Source organism: Oscarella lobularis, chromosome 6, assembly GCF_947507565.1.
Source record: "Oscarella lobularis chromosome 6, ooOscLobu1.1, whole genome shotgun sequence".
Taxonomy (NCBI): Eukaryota; Metazoa; Porifera; class Homoscleromorpha; order Homosclerophorida; family Oscarellidae; genus Oscarella; species Oscarella lobularis.
In genome coordinates, this window is record NC_089180.1 from 2008188 (window position 1) to 2030612 (window position 22425).

General features: G+C 44.4%; 4 protein-coding genes across 4 annotated transcripts; 1 reads left to right on the forward strand and 3 right to left on the reverse strand.

Annotated features, from left to right (window-relative positions):
- Nucleotides 1-2683: 2683 nt before the first annotated feature.
- LOC136188510 (voltage-dependent calcium channel subunit alpha-2/delta-4-like) lies at nt 2684-3925 on the reverse strand. The gene is made up of 6 exons (XM_065976246.1): nt 3920-3925; nt 3751-3868; nt 3138-3689; nt 2926-3081; nt 2761-2854; nt 2684-2695 (listed from the first exon to the last, which is right to left on the reverse strand). Exons 3-6 carry the CDS (start codon nt 3653-3655, stop codon nt 2684-2686), a joined length of 780 nt encoding a protein of 259 aa, XP_065832318.1. The 5' UTR covers nt 3656-3689; nt 3751-3868; nt 3920-3925.
- Nucleotides 3926-4711: 786 nt separating this feature from the next.
- Nucleotides 4712-6659, reverse strand: LOC136188511 (uncharacterized). Its single transcript, XM_065976247.1, has 5 exons — nt 6637-6659; nt 5773-6211; nt 5677-5718; nt 5575-5604; nt 4712-4939 (listed from the first exon to the last, which is right to left on the reverse strand). The coding sequence occupies exons 1-5, from the start codon at nt 6657-6659 to the stop codon at nt 4712-4714; spliced, it is 762 nt and encodes a 253-aa protein (XP_065832319.1).
- A 4321-nt stretch (nt 6660-10980) lies between these two features.
- LOC136188072 (alpha-actinin-1-like) lies at nt 10981-12221 on the reverse strand. The gene is made up of 6 exons (XM_065975792.1): nt 12079-12221; nt 11898-12027; nt 11530-11629; nt 11411-11481; nt 11237-11350; nt 10981-11186 (listed from the first exon to the last, which is right to left on the reverse strand). The coding sequence occupies exons 3-6, from the start codon at nt 11621-11623 to the stop codon at nt 11115-11117; spliced, it is 351 nt and encodes a 116-aa protein (XP_065831864.1). The 5' UTR covers nt 11624-11629; nt 11898-12027; nt 12079-12221; the 3' UTR covers nt 10981-11114.
- A 1266-nt stretch (nt 12222-13487) lies between these two features.
- LOC136187959 (uncharacterized) lies at nt 13488-14680 on the forward strand. The gene is made up of 3 exons (XM_065975659.1): nt 13488-13581; nt 13636-13801; nt 13856-14680. The coding sequence occupies exons 1-3, from the start codon at nt 13500-13502 to the stop codon at nt 14535-14537; spliced, it is 930 nt and encodes a 309-aa protein (XP_065831731.1). The 5' UTR covers nt 13488-13499; the 3' UTR covers nt 14538-14680.
- The last annotated feature ends 7745 nt before the right edge of the window (nt 14681-22425 follow it).

Genomic DNA, 22425 nt, shown 5'->3' on the forward strand with positions numbered 1-22425 from the left:
CAGCACATCTTAGAAACCCATCAGTGTCTATCCTCGCTGAGCCTGGAATCTGGAATCACGTTTCGTTTTCTTTCTCTGTCATTGCTCCTATAGACCTATACCATCTAAATCTAAACAAGCACCGAACCGTACAGTGACTACAGTCCAACTCTACTGTTCTAACTAGAATAGACATCTCGTGTTTCTCTTACAACAAGAGATGAAATTGACCGTTTTTTTTTCTTTGTGGAGAAACCTTATTCGTAGCCATGTGCCCACCCTGGAAACGTTCGAATCTTTACTAGTTCGTCTTTCCCTGTAAGACCTATTGCCGCAGCCCACCCTGTAACACCTATTGCCGCACACGTCCCGTGAGACCTACAGCCGTCCGAGATACATTCTCGTCGGCTCATTAGTGCATCAAACAGAGAAGAGCAGAACCAGAGAAAAAACGCAACACGTGGAACGAAATGAATCTCATATTACTTCTTTTTGACGGACGTTTAGACGACAAATGTTTGTTGAGGAAAGCCCGGCGTCGTTTTCGGCGGCAGAATCGTCGTTTTCGGTGGCAGAATCGTCGTTTTCGGCATCGAGTTGTTAGTCTGAGGCGTCCCGTTGTTTTAGTCCGGAGTTTTGGCATTCGTGGCCGGAGCAATCGTAGCCGGATTATTCGTTATGTTCGTGGCCGTCGTCGGTTGGGCCGTAGAGTTCTGCGAATGGGTAACGACCACGAGGATGGCGACGATGAGCCAGACACTGTCACAGCAGGGCCGGAGGGCATTTTTGAAGTTTTTCCGGCATTTTCGCGCGCATTGCGCGCGCGAAATTTTTTTACCACGCTCATTCAAGACAAGGTTTTTGATTAGCTCACTCAGAATTTAAATTTTCCGAAAAATCTTAGCCTACTTTCAGAGTTATGTTTTTACATATGGGACACGGGAGAGGAATGGGACATGGAGCCTCTGTCCGAAGACGACGATTCTACAGGTAGCGTAGACCCTACTTCGATTATTTTGCTCTTCGGGTGAGCAAGCATAGGAGTTTGTATTTCTTGTGAGGGGCCCCCTTTCTCCAACGTCTACGTCCTGCAATGTGAGTTTACACGTGGCATACGGGGTGTGATACAGGTTTTTGGTTGAGTTCCGAAATCCGTTCGAATCCACGCGATCTCGCGTCGCTTTGCTTCTCCGCGTCTAGGTACGGCATCGATTAAACGCAAGCGACCCGAAGAAGGCGAAGCCCGTTTTTCCGACGCCTCGCTTTCCCCATGGCCCAACCCCATCCGGCGATCGACAGCACGCTCGTTCGAGTCGTTTCCGAGCGAAGTGCAATACCAGGCGCCTCAAATCGGCTCGCAACCGTTCGCGTAAGCCTCCAGCGCTAGCGGGGACCCCTCTCGTTGCAACGAAAATTTCTCTCAGCGTGTCGCAACCGAGTCTTTCGCACGCGCACGTAAGAAAAAAACGTCAAATAAATAAAAGTAAAAATGTTCGAACTTTCGTTAGTTATTGACGCCGTCGTTTCAGTCTGCGCAGCGCAGGCGTCCACTCAGCCGGCTCCCCAGCTCTCCCCAGCAACAAGCGTCGCCCGCCTAGCAAAAAAAGTAGCAATAATTTCAATGACGCAAAGTCGAAGACGCTCTCTCTTATCTGGACGTCGAATCTTTGATTTTTAGAGCGTTCCCTATATTAGACAACGTAGTCCCTAATCTTTAATCTTTAGACGGTTCTCTATATTAGAGAACGTAGTCCCTAATCTTTCATTTTTAGAGGGTTCCCTATATTAGAAAACGTAGTTCCTAATCTTTGATTTTAGAGAACGTAGTCCCTAAACTTTGATTTTTAGACGGTTCCCTATATTAGAGAACGTAGTCCCTAATCTTTAATCTTTAGACGGTTCCCTATATTATAGAACGTAGTCCCTAATCTTTGATTTTTAGAGGGTTCCCTATATTAGAGAACGTAGTCCCTAATCTTTGATTTTTAGAAGGTTCCCTATACTAGATAATGATGGCCTTTGTGAGCCATCATGGGATCCCCGAACACCCCCAGCACAATCTTATTACTCTACTTGTTGTAAAGCCTTTTTGCATAATTTGCATCGCACTGCCTAACCACGTGGGTTGGCATGCTTTATTTTCCTCAAAAGCCTACAATTTGGCCTCTTTATGTAAGCGTGACACAGAGCTATACCTCTCCTAACCCTAACCTCTGCCCCTTTGGGTGATCGTGTCACGAGGCCCATTATCAGCTCGCAGTTGGGTTTGCGTGCTGCGAGCTGCGCTCGCAGCACGACAAACCCAACGTGCTCCTTTACTGCGTTCCCTTTATAAACGTACACGTTCCTGAAAACTTTTGAACACAATCCGGGGTCCCTATCTACTGTGACGTCACCGTTTTATGTACTGTACATTTTGTTCAAAATACGGGAGAGTATGACATCACAATGAATGTGATGTCATAAAGGCACCTGTGTGTGTGATTGGCCTAAGAGCGATTGTGACGTGAGCGTTACCGACAGACAGACAGAAACACACTTTGGTTTTTGGGCGATCACGTTTGAGAGACCCTCCCACCAGGGCGCGCGCGGGCTTCGCCCGCGCGCGCCCTGGTGTTCGGGGAATCATAGAGAACGTAGTCCCTAATCTTTGATTTTTAGAGGGTTCCCTATACAAGAGAACGTAGTCCCTAATATTTAATTTTTAGACGGTTCCCTATATTAGAGAACGTAGTCCCTAATCTTAAATCTGTAGACGGTTCCCTATATTAGAGAACGTACAGTGTAGTCGCGATGGAAACCGGCGAAATTGCGTCCCCATTCGTAGGAAGGATAGACGCGAATCATGCCACGCGTCGTCGCAAAGTATTGCCACCTATTAATTAATTAATTAATTAATTAATTAAAATTTAATAAATATATAAAATATAGGATTATTTTTTGTACCTTAGCGACGAGTCGTTTTGGTAATTCTTCTTGAAGAGATCGTCGAGACCGTTCGTCCATCGGATTTCGGCGGCGGCGACGCCAGCGTCGCTTCTCGATACAGCATCCGGGAGTTTGATCACACTCGGATCGAACGAAACCTTCTGTTTGAAAACGCTAGAACACGCGCACATATAAGACTGAAATTCCTAAAGTTTTGTTTCTATTCTTACTCCGAATAGGATGCTTGCAATAAAGAATTAGGAAAATGGGCGTCACTGTAATCCGTTCGAATACCCATCCGTATTGGGAGCGACCGTTCGAGAAGAATCGTCAGGGCTGACGTAGTAGTCGCTTTTCTCAAAGTCTTGATACAATAATTCCGCTTCATCGCGGCGAGATCTTGAACCGCCTTCTGTTTTTGATCGAAAAACGCTTCCAATCCACTAGCAATTCGTTCGACCATTTCCAGCCCGGAAACGTTCTCCGACAAGAACGAATTCATATGAAACGCTCTCTGAGTGTCCGCCACTTTGAGTCCAGTCAATTGACTTCCGATCACTTGAGTCCACGTTTTGACGTCGATGTTTATGCCTGACCACGCCCTCTCACGACGAGTAGGGAAAGAAGAACGATTAGAATCCCGAAGTAACGTCGATCGAAGAGCCCGAGAAAAGAAGCGAGAAGAAGTAAAACGACGCTCGAAGGAAGAAGACGCGATCCGGCGTTCGCCGGATCGAACGTAAAGCATTCTCCCGTCGTTTGCATAACAGCACTTTTTCCACCTTTTATAAATACACAATGAATTGATAGGCTCGCTCGTTCCCCAAAAGGGGCCTCACTTACTTCCGTTCTTTCCAATGATGAAATTTACTTGAGGATTGAGTTCGAGTTCCAAAAAACGATGGCACATAAAGTTTTTTAGTTCCAATCGCTCGATTATGCCGTTTTCTGATTCCGATCGCTTTATAATCGCTTCGTAAGACATCTCAAAGCTCCATTTCATTCGTTTTACCCTCGTCGCTTCACTGTGCTGCGAATGATCGCCACTAAGCTCTTCGTACGACATGGCTACGGATTCATCTCGATGATCCGACGAATCGAGCGACTGGTGGGACCGTTTTCGCGGCCGCGACATATCGAACGTTTTCTTAGTGTCCGCGAACACTAATACGGGACAGCAGCTAGAAGACACGTGCCTCGACTATGTACTATTTTGTGCCTCTGGAAAATGTGCAAATCAATATGAAAAGGTCCATGAACGATTAAACGAGTCTGTGCTACGCTGCCATTTTCATGACGTCACCCACATCCCATTTCCGTATCTTTTGAAGTTCTCTCCTTTTGAAAACGGGATCCTTATCGCGATCTTCTCCACTATTGGCTATTCCCATCATAGCCATATTCTTAGCCATTGCCTCTTTCATTCGATCGCCCGTAATACCAAAAACCTCAAACGTATACATGTACGGGCGCTTTGTTCCTACAGTACAGTAGGGCGGGCCTAAAAAAGAGGCGGAGCAGTACAGTAAGAAATGACTCTTCTCTTACGGGGATCCTGTACGGTTGCCATGGCGATGGTGACATTAAATTATTTGAGCGTAGATATCAATTATTTTCACTGCTTGCGAATTGTCGATTTGCTCAAAGTCTCGAAAGCGAATGCAAAAATTTTTTTTCGGGCAATATTCGTTGAAAAGAATAAAAGTAATTGAGTAATTAATTTCTTAGCGAAACTCTTACACTAGCCGTTCCAAACACGGACAACGCCAAAAATTATCCAACCGATTGTGGTGATGCCCAGTCTTTATTCCGTTCTCGCGACGCGGTGAGTGCCGTTGGGGTCCGTCGTCGTACCGCCGTATAGACTCACGAGGTCATCTGGTGTGAGATCGGCTAAACCTTGAACTGATCCCACCATCAGATCCAATGCCTCTTCGTTGAAGTCGAACATGTCGAGTTCAGAAAGAGCGTCGGGACCCGCGGAAGGAGATTTAGCTGAACGCGGCGTCCGACCAGTCTTCTGAACCTTAGCCTTGAAAAAATAATAATAATGATGATTAATAATCTATACTTATAAGCGCGACAGCCATCTTGAGTGGGCGCGGCTCTCGAGCGTTTGTCACCATACGTTTCGTCGTCGCTCTCTCGACGCGTTCGCGACGACGCGCAAAGCTCTCTCCCGTCGTGACCGCTTCGCGTGATCGGGTTTTCGGCCGCCGGCGTTTCGTTCGAGGGAAAGCTTCGAAACGCGCGAAGCGCGAGATTATACGCGTCCGAATGCTTGCATCCGCGATCGACTTCGAATACGCTGCTTTTTAGCACAGTTACAAGCATTCGGACGCGTGTAATCTCGCGTTTCGAAGCTGCCCCTCGAATGGGACCGTCGGCCGCGATCGGAAAGAGCTGTCCGCGTTGTCGCGAATGCGTCGAGACAGCGACGACGAAGCCTACGGTGACAAACGCGCGAGGGCCGCGCCCAATCAATTAATTAATTAAGATGGCTGTCGCGTTTATAACTTTTGTCGTTTGAAAGAGTATCTTGAGGTGTCGGTGTTAGCATTACCCAGGCAACACCAACGTGGAGGTCCAGACGCTTCCTTGCCCAAAATGGCGGTACTTTTGAGTAGTCAAAACAAACAAATGCGAAGAGAAACAGGTAGAAATTACACAAATGGGGAGACAGATAAGCAGAAAGTACTGTACGAGCACGTACACTAAGGAAACAGACTCATACAGGAAGTGTAGCAACACGCGAATGGGGAGATAGACAACAGGCAGACACAAACAAACACAGATATAGATAGGCAGAAACTAAACATAAAAACAGGAATGCGGAGACAGATGGGCAACTAAGGAGACAGACACATATAGGCAGTGTAGACAGAAGCAGAGACTACACAGAAAAAAATAAATGGGGAGACAGATAAGCAGAAAGTACATGTACGAACACGTAGATAAGGAGACGGAGTGACTCATAAAAGAAGTGTAGACTGAGGAGGAAAGTACTGAGACAACACAGAAGCTAACACAGACAGGTAGAAAGCAAACAGACAAACACACAGAATCGAACACAGAGAGGCAGAAAGTACACAGACAAACACACAGATGCAGACACAGACAGGCAGAAACTACACAGACAAACACAGAGATGGACACGCAGAAACTATACACAAGCAAACACAGACACAGATAGGCAGAAACTAAACATAAAAGCAGGAATTCGGAGACAAATAGGCAAATAGTACATATACGAACACGCAGATAAAGACACAGACACAATGAGCAGTGTAAACAGAAGCAGAAACTAAAGGAAGTGTAGACAGAGGCAGAAAGTACTGAGACAGCACAGAAGCTAACACAGACAGGCAGAAAGTAAACAGACAAACACACAGAAGCGAACACTGACAGGCAGAAAGTACACAGACAAACACACAGATGCAGACACAGACAGGCAGAAACTACACAGCCAAACACAGAGATGGACAGGCAGAAACTAAACATAAAAGCAGGAATTCGGAGAATAACAAGCAAATAGTAAATATACGAACACGCAGATAAAGACACAGAAACATATAGGCAGTGTAGACAGAAGCAGAAACTACGACAAACACACAAATTCGAACACAGACAGGCAAAAGCTGCACAGACAAACATACACAGTACTTTCTGCATGCATGCCTCTTTACACGTCCTGTATGAGTCTCCTTATCTACGTGTTCGTAAATGTACTTTATGCTTATCTGTCTCCCCATTTATGTTTTTCCGTGTAGTTTCTGTCTGTCTCTCTTCGCATTTGTGTGTTTTGACTACTCAAAACTACCGCCATTTTGGGAAACGAAGCGTCTGGACCTCCGCCTTGGTGTTGCCTGGGTAATGCTAACACAGAAGCGCAAACGTCACCTCAAGGTACTCTTTCAAACGACAAAAGCCTACTCTAAATAAATGCCAAAAACTCCTACGCGATCTTGCTACCCGGTCGAAGACCGGGTAAGTGGACTAGTTATCTATAAAAGCCACATGCATCATCGGTCACAATGACCGTTTTGACTAACCGATATTTATAAAGAAATTAACTAAGGAATGCCTGGCTTATCTGTGCTGCATGTCCAGCGGCACAGATGCCCTATAGCCTAATATAAACGAACCGGAAGCCTTGAGGTAGGCGGCCATGATGAATACCTTCAACTTGGTTACAATCAATCACGGCGTCTCTTCCCAATTGATAGTTTACAGAAGCTGCGATATTAGAGTTACGATCGTACCATGAAGAAAGAAGAGAGACGTCATGCTGTAAAGACTTGACAACACCACTGAATAAGAAGTATGACTCGTCATGAGACATGCATACATCATCAGCGTAGAGTATAATGGAGGAAGTCAAATTTGAAGATGGTAAGTCACTCGTATAGAAGTTGTATAGCAGTGGGCCTAGCTTCGATCCCTGCATGTGGAACACCGCGGAGACATCGACAACAATCAGAAGCATCTTCACCAACTTGAACAAACTGACTGCGTCCCAACAGGACCGTGCACGGTGCATGAAAATATGGAGGACAGGACGCTTCGGCGAGGTAATTTACTAAACCAACGCGGAAAAGAATGGGCACACATGCCGCGTTTTTTGTTCCTGTACAGTGCTCGTCTCTGTGCGGATTCGGTGACCGAATTAGAAGCGTTGAGTGCGTGGAAGTGGACGAGAGCAGCGTCTCCGAATCCGATTTAACGTGCGATCAACCGAAACCGCCTCCATCCAATCAATGCCAATTAAGGCCACGAATGTACCCCGGAAGGAAATGATGAGTCTACGCGGAGAGTCAGTCACCACAGTTATGTCAGTCCCCCGCCCTCTGTTTTTTCTCCCAGCGTCTTCATGCGCCGAATGGAAATCGAGAAAATACGCTCAAGACATGGAGTACACTCTCGATAAGAACAGTCGTCTGTTTCGGGTAATTTTTTTGTCGGCTTGCAAGGAGAAAAGATGGGACTTTTCTGTCAGGTGTACTGCCACGGAATGGCGGGAAAGTTTCCGTTCGAATACCTCACGCTTCCCAGTGGGAAAAAACAAAATTATGATTATGCGCGCGTGTTTCCCTACTAGTAAGTGGGCGCACTTAGTGGCGCAGAACCGCTAGAACTCGACTGATGTCTAATCCGGCGTCTCTAGTCTAGAAAAACATCACTTCTGCCCGCATGACGTCACGGACGAACAAGAACCAGCTGTACTCGGAACGCGGCGCGTCGTTCTTTTTCAAAGTTCGTCTGCTCATCGATGTCTTAGAAATTCAAAGTAAGTCACAACACTCATTGTATGTGCAAACAAGCTTACTTGTGTTTTCTGTGGTCGTGCTTTTTTGCATGGGCAGCTGATGACCTGACGTTCGCAACGTCTAATTGATCGCGGCCCGAGTTTGCGTCCGCCGTCGACTGTTTCAGTCAAAAGCCTTGCCCACAGGCACGTGGCATCACTCTTAGCGAAAAAAGGCTCGTTTCAGTTTTCCTCTGCTTTATTTACACTAGGGCACATTTCACATCGATTTGACCGGAACTGGGTTCGAGCTGGCGTCAGTCGATCAATGGAAACAGACAGGTCATTTTGAGTACAACCACATGCGAATCGATTATAGAGCGGTGAGACCATATCGGATTAGGTTTTCTTTGGCAATAAATGATGTGAGGTCTGTGTCTCTTCCATAAACATGGTCTGCTTTTTGTTTAGGGACTATGTGGTTGTGAGGGGCTTCTGCGGGGGGTTTTGCGGTCGCTGCTTTGTTCCCAGTCACAGACTCAAACTGCGTTTTCTTCGTTGAAATCGAATGAATGATAGCGACTACTACTCACTAGACCAGACATTCGTTCCTATACACTTTCTTTTCTTGATTAGTGTTGTCACGTGACGTTATAATAAATGCATAATATCTATTGCTGATTAGCGTATAGAATTTTGGGTGAGCCCTTCGGAGCGGCAGGACGGAGTTTTAAACACGCATGCGGATTTTCTAAAAGCCACCTAATTTTAAACAAAGTGAGTTCAACACCTTTATTACTCCGAGCAAGTGGAGCGGTATTGAACTCTTCCATTACCCTTGCTTGCGCCAAAGGCGTCGTTCAGAATTGCGATAATACTTTGCTACAGTCTAATGGCGGTCATCTCAATCTAACTCGAGTGTGGGCGAAGGGGTTGCTCAGACGAATGGGGTTTTTCCTATAGTCGAAAACGGCATCTGATACTTCCGTTTCTCTTTGAGACGAAAGCGGCATCTTATGAGACGAAAGCGGCTTCTCATGCTGCCGTTTTTCTTATATGCGGAAGCGGCATCTCATGCTGCCGTTTCTCTTATAGAACCGATTCTCTTAGAGACGAAAAAGGACTCAGATGCTTCCGTTTCTTTTAGAGACGAAAGCGTCTTATGCCGCCGTTTCTCTATGAGACAAAAGCTGCATCTAATGCTGCCGTTTCTCTTAGAAACGAAAGCGACATCTCATGCTGACGTTCCTCTTAGAGGCGAATGCGTCATGTCATGCTGCCGTTTCTCTTATCTTATGACTTCTCATGCAGACGTTCTTATAGACAAAAGCGACATCTCACGCCTACGTTCTTATTGAAGAAAGCGACATCTCAAGCTAACATTTCTCATATATATGAAAGCGGACAAATGGGGCATGCCATTATAGTCAAAAGGGGCATCTTATGCTTCTTTTGTTTCTTTAGGAGACAAAAGTTACATCTCATTCTGCCGTTTTTCTTATAGGCGGAAGAGGCATCTCAAGCTGACGTTTATACTCCCGTTTTTCTTATACGACATCTCATGCTGACGTTCCTCTCAGAGACGAATGCGGAATGTCGAGCTCCCGTTTCTCTTATAGTCCAAAACGGAGTCTGACACTTCCGTTTCTCTTTGAGAGACGAAAGCGGCTTCTCATGCTGATGCTGCCGCCGTTTTTCTTATATGCGGAAGCGGCATCTCATGCTGCCGTTTCTCTTATAGAATGAAAGCATCATCTCATGCTGCCGATTCTCTTAGAGACGAAAACGGACTCAGATGCTTCCGTTTCTTTTAGAGACGACAGCGGCATCTTATGCCGCCGTTTCTCTATGAGACGAAAGCGACATCTCATGCTGACGTTCCTCTTAGAGACGAATGCGTCATGTCATGCTGCCGTTTCTCTTATAGTCGATCTCATTGTGACGTTTCTCTTATAGACGAAAGTCGCATCTTATGCTGCCGACTCTCATATAGTCGAAAGCGGCATCTCATGCTGCCGTTTCTTTTATTGTCGAAAGCGGCTTCTTTTAGACGAAAGCGGCATCTTATGCCGCCGTTTCTCATATAGACGAAAGCGACATCTCATGCTAATAGACGAAAGCGGCATCTCATGCTGCGTCTTAGAGACGAAAAATAACTCTGATGCTTCCGTTTCTTTTAGAGACGAAAGCGGCGTTTCATGCTGCCGTTTCTCTACGAAAGCGAGAGTTGTACGGGTGGAGCCCGTATAACGGCGGAGGGAGGCTCTCTCAAACGTGATCTTAGGGCCGGAAGTGTCTTTCTGTCTGTCTGTCTGTATGTATGTCTGTTCGTCACGCTCGGTATTGTGACGTAACATAAAAACCCGTTTTTTTGTACAGCGCATGCGCGACATAGGGCCCAAAACGGTGCCCCAAAAAAGGCGATTTACGGCACAAAAAAAGGGTTTTTTCTTTCATAAACGGAAAAAATGCTTAGAAACCCATGTTTCCAATTGATCTGTGCTATTTTCCGTGTTATAAATGCGCTGAGAAACCGAAACGACAGTTTTGATTGTCACGCTCTGACGTCACAATCAAAAGTATCCACTCATGTACAGTATGTGGGTGGGTATGTACGTACGGGTAACAGGAAATATGACCCGTACACATGTCCTCCTCAATACACACAGAGCACATTATCAAATACAGTACGTCAGGAAAGCGCCTAATTAGGAAAACATTGCAATCATGCAAGTATTTACAGTATGTAGGTAGAACTGAGCTGTAGTAGCTAACGGCTGTAATGACCACGTGAATATGTGACAACATAACTTATGTTGTCATAACATAGTGTGATGCAATATTTTTTGACGTCACACTATGTTATGCACTCGCGTACGGTAAGCGGTGGGAGGCTCTGCATGATGGCAACACGGTGAACACCGGGCCATCATTCTCTAGTCTAATTAAAAATTCTCTGATTTCACCCTTTAGTCTTTCTCTGACACCAAAGCAAGAGTGCGTCTTTTGCTGATTTTATCTCCCTTGACTCATCCTAGTGTATGTAAGATGATCTTAGCGTTCCTTACTCAAAACTGAACGTACCTCTATAGAAATATCCTGAATTTGAAATCGCAAAATTATTGTCCATAGCAAGCCGAGAATCAGTCTCTGATTGCCGTCAACAATATTATGCGCCCTGATGCTCTCTAATTTGACCTACAGTATGAGACATTAAGTTAACCACGCCCACTTTTCATTTTCCAAAAATCCTTGCACCTTTTTACTAGATAAGAAGTCCAAGGCCTTTTGCACGTTTTCAAGTTCGTGAATTCTCAAGTTTCCTTTAGCTGAAACCAACGTATTATTTCGCGCCCAAATTATTTTTCGTTTCCTACCCATTGCACCAAGCTTTTCCCCGGAAATACTTTCCAGGAGTTTCATGAGAACGCGACCGTCTTGCAAATCAGCAAAAAGATCCCGTACAGCCATGGATTTCTATTGGCGGAAGAGCGTTCTCCGTATCAGGCAATATAACATTGCTTATGGCGTATCTAACTAACGATCTAAGCACTGGAGTGCCCGCTCACAAAAGCGCGCCTCGGAGCATACGTCACAGCCAAAACAAAACATGCGCGCAAACGCCCCTAAAGCGAACGGGTTTCGTAGGAAAAACGACAAGGAAAGTACAAAATAAAGAAATCACAGTGTATCTTTTCTAGCATGCAGCATACGCAAATTCGCGAAAATCGTATGCGCTTCGTACCGGCACGGAGTTTATCCACTTCGAGAATGTCTTGTCTTCTGTTGGGTTTGTACGCGCTGCGTCTGCAGCTTGAGCCGCTGCTGCTCGAAGTCCTGAAGCAAGTGCAACGAAGCAATCGAACTGCAGGAGCCTAACGACTAAAAATAGCACGACACCTCTCTTTTTAAAGCAAATCGCTTACTTTTTCGCCGCTTTCGACTGAGCCGAAGCTGTAGAAAGTGTCTTCTCAGAAGATCTGAAGTGATGTCACGGCCCGGATCAACGGCCACGGTGTCCCCGTATGATTAATCCTTTTAGAGCGGAACGGCAGACTGTAGTTCCTCGGATCGTCGTTCGTCGTTATGTACGTCGGTTGAACCGTTCGACAAGCAGCCCGGACCGATCGGGTCCTCACAACAGGGACAGCGACGCGTCAAGTGTCTTGTCGACCGCTGAACCAATGAACTTCGCTGTAAAGGTAAATCGACACATTCGCTGCAACTTCGACGCAGTCACGCAGAACAACACACTTTTACAATAGTACTCGGGTACAACAGGAGAGACTTACAGCTCGTTGTAAACGCCCCCCCATTAGCAGCCTAACGACCCATGCGAATAGCGTTTTTTCCCCTTAGTATTTGGGTTCTTCCGAAGAGGAGCGGGCAGGAAGTGTGCGAATCCGTCGTGGCATCTTTCTATGGCGCGCGATCAGTGCCAAAAATCCTGTGCAAGCGCATAACGCTTTTTGATTTAGCCGCTTGTGGATTATATTAAGCCGCTTTTGGATCCAGCCGCTCTTGGATTAAGCCGCTTTTGGATTAAGCCGCTCTTGGATTAAGCCGCTTTTGGATTAAGCCGCTTTTGGATTAAGCCGCTCTTGGATTAAGCCGCTCTTGGATTAAGCCGCTCTTGGATTAAGCCGCTCTTGGATTAAGCCGCTTGTGGATTAGGCTGCTTTTGGATTAAGCCGCTCTTGGATTAAGCCGCTTTTGGATTAAGCCGCTCTTGGATTAAGCCGCTCTTGGATTACTTGGATTAAGCCGCTCTTGGATTAAGCCGCTCTTGGATTAAGCCGCTTTTAGATTAAGCCGCTCTTGGATTAAGCCGCTTTTGGATTAAGCCGCTTTTGGATTAAGCCGCTCTTGGATTAAGCCGCTCTTGGATTAAGCTGCTCTTGGATTAAGCCGCTTTTGGATTAAGCCGCTTTTGGATTAAGCCGCTCTTGGATTAAGCCGCTTTTGGATTAAGCCGCTTTTGGATTAATTAAGCCGCTCTTGGATTAAGCCGCTTTTGGATTAAGCCGCTCTTGGATTAAGCCGCTTTTGGATTAAGCCGCTTTTGGATTAAGCCGCTCTTGGATTAAGCCGCTCTTGGATTAAGCTGCTCTTGGATTAAGCCGCTCTTGGATTAAGCCGCTTTTGGATTAAGCCGCTTTTGGATTAAGCCGCTCTTGGATTAAGCCGCTCTTGGATTAAGCTGCTCTTGGATTAAGCCGCTTTTGGATTAAGCCGCTCTTGGATTAAGCCGCCCTTGAATTAAGCCGCTCTTGGATTAAGCCGCTTTGGGATTCTTTTGTATTTTGGTGCACGTGGCATTCACGCGCATGCGCGTACGCGGTTAGCCATGGACGAAGAGGACAAAGAAAGGATTTTGAAGGCCGTTTCGTGTTTATCAGATGCTGTTGCTGGAGCGAAGAGTGTTACAGGTCAATTGTGATTCAGTACATTACATTTCATTGCTGATACATCTCTTTTCGCAGCTGTGGGAGCTTCCGCAGCGCCTAATTTGTCGTTGAATGTCCAAGAGGGAAAACGTTCTTCGTCTACGCCCTCTACTCGCCATTCAGATCATTTTACTGCAGGGGCGTCGTCGAACAGTCGCTTGCGTCACGGTACATCCACTGCGTCAGCAAACGATAAGCCAAAGTGCATTTCAACGCTGAATTTTGGTCTCTTTTTCTAATTCGTTCTTCTTTATAGAACTGTAGCCTCAGAGCACGCTCAACTTTTCAATTACAAGCCACGTGCCGCTCACGGGTCGTCACGCTCTGGTCGTCTCGGCAAAAGACGAAAACTGTCGTCTTTCGCGACAAGAGAGTGGCGTGTCATTTTTGTGTGCCTGGCGAGTCCGCGAGCGTCTGAAATCCCGTTAGCAGACATGTCCGTGAAACTTCAGCGCGCAGGGTTGGGGGAGAAAGAGCTAAGCATTCCCGTCACGGCTGATGCGGCGGAGGTGCACGATATCATAGTAGACGCCTTCCCCGTCTTGAAAAATACCGGATACGAACTTCTGAGGACAATGGGACATGGAAACAAAGATTTCACTCTGATTGGCCAAGTAAGCTCTGCGGATGTCTTGAAGGTTGGCTTGAAGAAGGCCAAGTGTTATTTGTTATTTACCCAAAGTATTCCTCTTTCCCTAGATAACACAATAGGCGCTAGCCCAACAGACGTCTTCATTTTTGTCACTGGTTCCAGGTCTGTTCCTCCGACAGGAATGAAGAGCTGGACAGTCAAGTTTACCGACAAATCCGTGGTGCCTTCAGCTCACACGTGCAATCTCGTTCTCACGCTGCCCACAGCTCATAGCAACGACAAAGAGACATTCTTCAAAAATCTTACACTTGGCTTCCTCAGCCATTCCTTCTTTGGTCAGGCTTGAAGTACGTCGAGAGATCGACGACACGTAATGAGCAATCTAAAACTTTCCATGTTGACCGCAAGTTGTTCTTGGTAAAATAATGATATTCGACCGTTCATTTTGGTCATCATCCGTTTATTTTAAATGAAAGCAGTTCAAATTAATATTAAGTGCATTTTCCACTGAGCTATGCAATGCAATGCCGATCATACAATCATACGGGCACTTTGCTTGTGAAATGGCGGATGTGCGCAGAACCGTGTTAAACCTTCTTTCGTCCGTTTCGGCTTAATCCAAAAGCAGCCTAATCCACAAGCAGCTTAATCCAAGAGCGGCTTAAGCCGCTCTTGGATTAAGCCGCTTTTAGATTAAGCCGCTCTTGGATTAAGCCGCTTTTAGATTAAGCCGCTCTTGGATTAAGCCGCTTTTGGATTAAGCCGCTCTTGGATTAAGCCGCTCTTGGATTAAGCTGCTTGTGGATTATAGGCTGCTTTTGGATTAAGCCGCTCTTGGATTAAGCTGCTTGTGGATTAGGCTGCTTTTGGATTAAGCCGCTCTTGGATTAAGCCGCTTTTGGATTAAGCCGCTCTTGGATTAAGCCGCTCTTGGATTAAGCCGCGCTCTTGGATTAAGCCGCTCTTGGATTAAGCCGCTTTTAGATTAAGCCGCTCTTGGATTAAGCCGCTTTTGGATTAAGCCGCTCTTGGATTAAGCCGCTCTTGGATTAAGCTGCTTGTGGATTATAGGCTGCTTTTGGATTAAGCCGCTCTTGGATTAAGCTGCTTGTGGATTAGGCTGCTTTTGGATTAAGCCGCTCTTGGATTAAGCCGCTTTTGGATTAAGCCGCTCTTGGATTAAGCCGCTCTTGGATTAAGCCGCTTTTGGATTAAGCCGCTCTTGGATTAAGCCGCTCTTGGATTAAGCCGCTTTTAGATTTAAGATGAAGCCGCTCTTGGATTAAGCCGCTCTTGGATTAAGCCGCTTGTGGATTAGGCTGCTTTTGGATTAATCCAAGAGCGGCTTAATCCAAGAGCGGCTTCATCTTAAACCGGCATATAATCTAAAAGCGGCTTAATCCAAGAGCGGCTTAATCCAAGAGCGGCTTAATCCAAGAGCGGCTTAATCCAAAAGCGGCTTAATCCAAGAGCGGCTTAATCCAAAAGCAGCCTAATCCACAAGCAGCTTAATCCAAGAGCGGCTTAATCCAAAAGCAGCCTAATCCACAAGCAGCTTAATCCAAGAGCGGCTTAATCCAAGAGCGGCTTAATCCAAAAGCGGCTTAATCCAAGAGCGGCTTAATCTAAAAGCGGCTTAATCCAAGAGCGGCTTAATATAATTCACAAGCGGCTAAATCTAAAAGCGTTATGCGCTTGCACGGGATTTTTGGCACTGATCGCGCGCGCCATAGTTTGCTAGGTCGTGCGACTTCGTCTCGGCGCGTACGAGTCGCCAGATGTTTTCCGCGTGTTGTCGCGTCGTTTTCGACTTTTTCCTTGATCGGTTCGTCACACCGGTGCATTTTGGCGCGCTGTAGCTTCTGTAGCACAAGATCGTCAAGAAAATCAAGCAAAGAACGAGAAGAAACAATTTTGTTGTTGATTTTCGGCGCTGCGCCTGCGCACAGTAGCTTGCGGAGCTTGTGGGCGGGGGGAACGTAGCATGTTCTCCCAAAGATCTACAGTCACATTCTAATTAAAATCCCCGGCAAAAATAGCCGAAGGAATGAATAATTAAAATCTTGGGTATAACTGCCTAATTAAGGTAGCAAGGGTACTAGAGTGTCGGAATATTAAAAACATAAAATTCGCTAAAAAAACACGTTGGAGTATGTTCTCTCTATTTTACAATAAGTACAGCCTGTTGTCGTGAAGGAACGCGTGGAACGTCCGGTCTTCCGAGAGCGGGTCTTATCTAACGCGCGTTACTTAAGAGAAAATAGGCTTTTTTCGGCGTTTTCTTACACGAGATGATATATTTTGAGTTACGTAAGAATAAAGATATTACAATAATCTAAGTATTTTGTTAAATAATGGAGCCGACCACCACAGTTGTACGGGTGGAGCCCGTATAACGACGGAGGGAGGCTCTCTCAAACGTGATCTTAGGAACAGGAGGGACAAACCACTGCGCATGTGTAGGTTGCTAGGAGGATTTATAGGCTTTCGGCGCGTTTTTCTAAGACTATGCTGGATTCCTCCCCGTTACGCCAGCGGAGTAAGGTCTTTTCTGGCCCAATGCGCACTCTGTGATAGAGCGATCCATCGAAAGACAGACACACACTGCGCGGGACAGAGAATGACGTAGCGAATCATTGTGAGATCAAGTAGCAAATTCGTCCAGCTGAGGCGCGAAATGTGAAACTAGGCCCTATAAACGAATCTAGCGCGTTTGACACGTACACAGAAGCGTGCACAGTCGATTTCATTCGCAAAGTTGCGATTTGGGGCGATTTCAAACGTTGTTCCCTAGTTTCTCGAAACCGGTCGGTCTAAATTTTTTTGCGGTCGGGGTCAAATCGGTAGAGAATTTATCAATCTTTTGTTTGGCAGACGTCTTTCCCTTAGGCAGTCCTTCCTGTTCTTAGGCCGTCTGTATGTATGTCTGTTCGTAACGCTCGGTATTGTGACGTAACTTAAAAACCCGTTTTTTCGTACAGCGCATGCGTGACATAGGGCCCAAAACGGTGACCCAAAAAAGGCGATTTACGGCGCGAATAAAGCGTTTTTTCTTTCATAAACGGAAAAATGCTTAGAAACCCCCGTTTCCAATTGATCTGTGCTATTTTCCGATTTATAAATGCGCTGAGAAACCGAAACGGCAGTTTTGATTGTCACGCTCTGACGTCACAATCAAAACGTATCCACTCATGTACAGTATGTGGGTGGGTATGTACGCGTGTACGGGCAGAGATAGAGAAGGAGAGGGATATGAAACTCCGGGTCACGTGATCTATTTAGCTGAGTAGAGGGGCAGGACGGACTTTCAAACGCGCATGCTCTAACAACAATCGAGTATTAGCCAATTGCACATATCCATGTTTCAAATCGCGTTCGCTAACGCCCCTTTGAAGTAAATAGGCGTGAGTTCGAACGGGCTAAGCTCGAACTTCCCTCAAATAGACACTTCGATGTAGTAGCTTTAATATAAGCTCCACGCGTTTTTTTTTCGGGGGTACGCGTTTTGAGAAAAACGGGTTGGAAAGTTTTTGGCAAGCGATCTTCTTCTAGCGAGTTTCGAAACGCTTTGATTTTTGGTGTAGCTGCATTTTAGGCAGCCCTTCGAATGTTCCTGGTCTCGAAATTGCGATATTTTACTTGTTTGTAGCCGAAAATCAAACCAAAAGAAAGGGGGCCCGTTTCGATTTAGACAGTTCGTTATGTTTCTAAAATCTAAAACGTGAGTGTCATCAAATTGACAACAAATTAGAGTGTAATTGATGGGCACAAGTTTCGCGAATTTGCCGTTGCGATAGAACTTTCGCTAAAGCGGGACCCACGCTAAATCCGCCCGCGACCTAGTGCGTAATTGATTTTCTTTGCGTTTTTCTCTCAAAGAATAGAGAAACTATATCGCTAGATTACCAAACCAGCGCGTTTAGAGAACTTTCTATGGGTCGTACGAAACCTAGCAACCGAGCATGCGCGTTTGAAAGTCCGTCCTGCCGAGTAGAGGTCTGTCGCCCTTTTTACCCGGATGTGCTCGTAACGAAGGCGGCTATTTGTACTGTTTATCTGAGAGCTACGGTCTTCAAAAGCCTAGAAACCAGTGCGCTAGAGAAAATCTACCCAGCCCTACGTGTAACGAATCATAAAACCACGGAAGACGCGCCCGTTATATGCAGAGATTCACCTTATGATCCCATCGATCTTCGCTTTTCGTTTATTTTTATCATCAATATTTCTCTGCTACTTGCGAAGATGTAAGCAAAGCTTTCGAGGCATCACAACTATAATAGAGCTATAGCTAGAGTGGAAAATCCTACAACGTCGGAGTTAGGAAAAAAATTATTATCTCCTTCAGTAGAAGAAATATTGGATAAGATCAGGCACAAGTCTCTTCACAGATAAATGATCTACGCGGGTAAAATAGTTGCGAACAAACTCGCCGAATGTTCTTGCTACAGGAGGGAGCAAAGGGTGACGTGGCGAAAACGCCTATTTTGCTGTTTATCAGCGGAACGGCAGATTCCAGCCTCAAGAGTTGAGCCTATGTCTATTCTCCGACCCTTGTGCTTTTGTTTGGGCCCATTTGCAAGAATATTGGCGGTCGCAAAAAAGCGCAGGAGGGAGCAAAAGTCCATTTCGCATAACGCGCGCGTCTACCGTCGTTTTATGCATCGTTACGCGTAGGACTGGGCAGGGTTTCTCTAGCGACACTTGTTTCCAGGCTTCCGAAAGGTCGTACCGAACATTTTCTCTCAAATGTAGTACAAATAGCCGCCTACGTCACGAGCACATCCGGGTAAAAAGGGCAACAGACCTCCACTCAGCTAAATAGATCACGTGACCCGGAGTTTCATATCCCTCTCCTTCTCTATCTCTGGTACGGGTAACAGGAAATATGACCCGTACACATGCATATGTCTTCAAATATTTTGCAAATTATGAAATACAATACAGTACGTCAGAAAAGCGTGTAATTAGAAAAACATTGCAATTATGTAGGTATGTACAGTATGTACGTACAGGACTAAGCTGTAGGGGCTAAGGGCAGGGATTACTACAGTACGTGTATATGTGGCAACATAAAATTTATGACGCCACACTATGTAATGCACTCGCGTACTGTAAGCGGTGGGAGGCTCTGCATGATGGCAACACGGTGAACACCGGGCCATCATTCTCTAGTTATATTTCTGTATGAGGTCGTTTTGGCAGAAAAATGGAAATTGTGAACAGGCATATATATATACTGTATGTATACTGTATGTATATATATAGATCTTTGGGCCCGTAACTCGAAAAACTACTACAACCGTTTGCCTTACTTCGAGGAAGGTTTTCGTTCTTTCAACGGCCATTTTCCCAATAGACGTCGGAGACAAACGCGATCGCCGGACATCACTAGACTCAACTACGAAGCGGTTTTGCGAACCGTTGCGCCATTCGAAAGAAACGGCTCGATTTCGGCTTTTCGCGGCCGATTTTTGATAAAAATGGACTCTATTTTGACATATACGCGACGAATCGACAAAACCTCTCGTAGTTGAGTCAAGCGATGCCATCGCGTTCGATGCGGCTAATCGCCGATAACGGCCGTTCAAAGGACGAAAAAACGCCGAAAACGGCTGTTTTTCGGCGCTATTGCTAAACGCAGCCGATCGGTGCGGTTAGCTACGCTTCGTGTATCGTTTTCGCACCGGCCGTCCTCTGTTTACACACCGTTGCTAGTCTTCATGCTAAGTACGCGTTCCATGCCCAAAAATGCAAGAAGGAACGCCTCTTCCTGGTAACCCTAACCACGCCCCTAGCAACCCCCCTTGCACAGACAGAAAACATAATGAGTACCTTCAACAGAAAACATAATGAGTACCTTCAACAGAAAACATAATGAGTACCTTCAACAGAAAACATAATGAGTACCTTCAACAGAAAACAGAAAACATATTGAGTACCTACAACAGAAAACAGAAAACATATTGAGTACGTTCAACAGAAAACATATTGAATACGTTTAACAGAAAACATAATGAGTACCTTCAACAGAAAACATATTGAGTACCTTCAACAGAAAACGTAATGAGTACCTTCAACAGAAAACATATTGAGTACCTTCAACAGAAAACAGAAAACATATTGAGTACGTTCAACAGAAAACAGAAAACAGATTGAGACCTACAACAGAAAACAGAAAACATTGAGTACCTACAACAGAAAACAGAAAACATATTGAGTACCTTCAACAGAAAACATATTGAGTACCTTCAACAGAAAACAGAAAACATATTGAGTACCTTCAACAGAAAACAGAAAACATATTGAGTACGTTCAACAGAAAACAGAAAACAGATTGAGACCTACAACAGAAAACAGAAAACATATTGAGTACGTTCAACAAAAAACATATTGAATACGTTTAACAGAAAACATAATGAGTACCTTCAACAGAAAACATATTGAGTACCTTCAACAGAAAACGTAATGAGTACCTTCAACAGAAAACATATTGAGTACCTTCAACAGAAAACAGAAAACATATTGAGTACGTTCAACAGAAAACAGAAAACAGATTGAGACCTACAACAGAAAACAGAAAACATTGAGTACCTACAACAGAAAACAGAAAACATATTGAGTACCTTGAACAGAAAACATATTGAGTACCTTCAACAGAAAACAGAAAACATATTGAGTACCTTCAACAGAAAACATATTGAGTACCTTCAACAGAAAACAGAAAACATATTGAGTACGTTCAACAGAAAACAGAAAACAGATTGAGACCTACAACAGAAAACATATTGAATACGTTTAACAGAAAACATAATGAGTACCTTCAACAGAAAACATAATGAGTACCTTCAACAGAAAACATATTGAGTACCTTCAACAGAAAACAGAAAACATATTGAGTACGTTCAACAGAAAACAGAAAACAGATTGAGACCTACAACAGAAAACAGAAAACATTGAGTACCTACAACAGAAAAAGAAAACAGATTGAGTACACTGTACCTACCACAGAAAACAGAAAACATATTGAGTACGTTCAACAGAAAACATATTGAATACGTTTAACAGAAAACATAATGAGTACCTTCAACAGAAAACATATTGAGTACCTTCAACAGAAAACGTAATGAGTACCTTCAATAGAAAACATATTGAGTACCTTCAACAGAAAACAGAAAACATATTGAGTACGTTCAACAGAAAACATATTGAATACGTTTAACAGAAAACATAATGAGTACCTTCAACAGAAAACATATTGAGTACCTTCAACAGAAAACAGAAAACATATTGAGTACCTACAACAGAAAACAGAAAACATATTGAGTACGTTCAACAGAAAACATATTAAATACGTTTAACAGAAAACATATTGAGTACCTTCAACAGAAAACAGAAAACATATTGAGTACGTTCAACAGAAAACAGAAAACAGATTGAGACCTACAACAGAAAACAGAAAACATTGAGTACCTACAACAGAAAACAGAAAACATATTGAGTACGTTCAACAGAAAACATATTGAATACGTTTAACAGAAAACATAATGAGTACCTTCAACAGAAAAAATATTGAGTACCTTTAACAGAAAACAGAAAACATATTGAGTACCTACAACAGAAAACAGAAAACATATTGAGTACGTTCAACAGAAAACATATTGAATACGTTTAACAGAAAACATAATGAGTACCTTCAACAGAAAACATATTGAGTACCTTCAACAGAAAACAGAAAACACATTCAGTACCTTCAACAGAAAACATATTGAGTACCTAAAACAGAAAACATATTGAGTACCTTCAACAGAAAACATATTGAGTACCTACAACAGAAAACACATTGAGTACCTACAACAGAAAACACATTGAGTACCTTCAACAGAAAACACATTCAGTACCTTCAATAGAAAACATATTGAGTACCTAAAACAGAAAACATATTGAGTACCTACAACAGAAAACACATTCAGTACCTTCAACAGAAACATTGAGTACCTACAACAGAAAACACATTGAGTACCTGAAACAGAAAACAGATTGAGTACCTACAACCGAAAACACATTCAGTACCTTCAACAGAAAACATATTGAGTACCTAAAACAGAAAACACATTGAGTACCTACAACAGAAAACACATTGAGTACCTACAACAGAAAACACATTGAGTACCTTCAACAGAAAACACATTGAGTACCTTCAACAGAAAACATATTGAGTACGTTCAACAGAAAAC

What these genes read in the sequence shown, in the direction of transcription:
- LOC136187959 (XM_065975659.1), top strand. Translation starts at nt 13,500, where the DNA reads ATGGACGAAGAGGACAAAGAAAGGATTTTGAAGGCCGTTTCGTGTTTA. An exon ending in TGGAGCGAAGAGTGTTACAG is followed by an intron (nt 13,582 to 13,635) that starts GTCAATTGTGAT and finishes CTCTTTTCGCAG; the next exon opens with CTGTGGGAGCTTCCGCAGCG. An exon ending in TCAGCAAACGATAAGCCAAA is followed by an intron (nt 13,802 to 13,855) that starts GTGCATTTCAAC and finishes TCTTCTTTATAG; the next exon opens with AACTGTAGCCTCAGAGCACG.
- LOC136188072 (XM_065975792.1), bottom strand. Translation starts at nt 11,623, where the DNA reads ATGGCTGTACGGGATCTTTTTGCTGATTTGCAAGACGGTCGCGTTCTC. An exon ending in GGAAAAGCTTGGTGCAATGG is followed by an intron (nt 11,482 to 11,529) that starts GTAGGAAACGAA and finishes CGTTGGTTTCAG; the next exon opens with CTAAAGGAAACTTGAGAATT. An exon ending in TTCAGGATATTTCTATAGAG is followed by an intron (nt 11,187 to 11,236) that starts GTACGTTCAGTT and finishes TACATACACTAG; the next exon opens with GATGAGTCAAGGGAGATAAA.
- LOC136188511 (XM_065976247.1), bottom strand. Translation starts at nt 6,659, where the DNA reads ATGGGGAGACAGATAAGCATAAA. An exon ending in GGGAGACAGATAAGCATAAA is followed by an intron (nt 6,212 to 6,636) that starts GTACATTTACGA and finishes CACTTCCTTTAG; the next exon opens with TTTCTGCTTCTGTTTACACT. An exon ending in TCTGTCTACACTGCCTATAT is followed by an intron (nt 5,719 to 5,772) that starts GTGTCTGTCTCC and finishes TTTTATGTTTAG; the next exon opens with TTTCTGCCTATCTATATCTG.
- LOC136188510 (XM_065976246.1), bottom strand. Translation starts at nt 3,655, where the DNA reads ATGCTTTACGTTCGATCCGGCGAACGCCGGATCGCGTCTTCTTCCTTC. An exon ending in TTGCAAGCATCCTATTCGGA is followed by an intron (nt 3,082 to 3,137) that starts GTAAGAATAGAA and finishes CGCGTGTTCTAG; the next exon opens with CGTTTTCAAACAGAAGGTTT. An exon ending in CAAAACGACTCGTCGCTAAG is followed by an intron (nt 2,855 to 2,925) that starts GTACAAAAAATA and finishes ATTAATTAATAG; the next exon opens with GTGGCAATACTTTGCGACGA.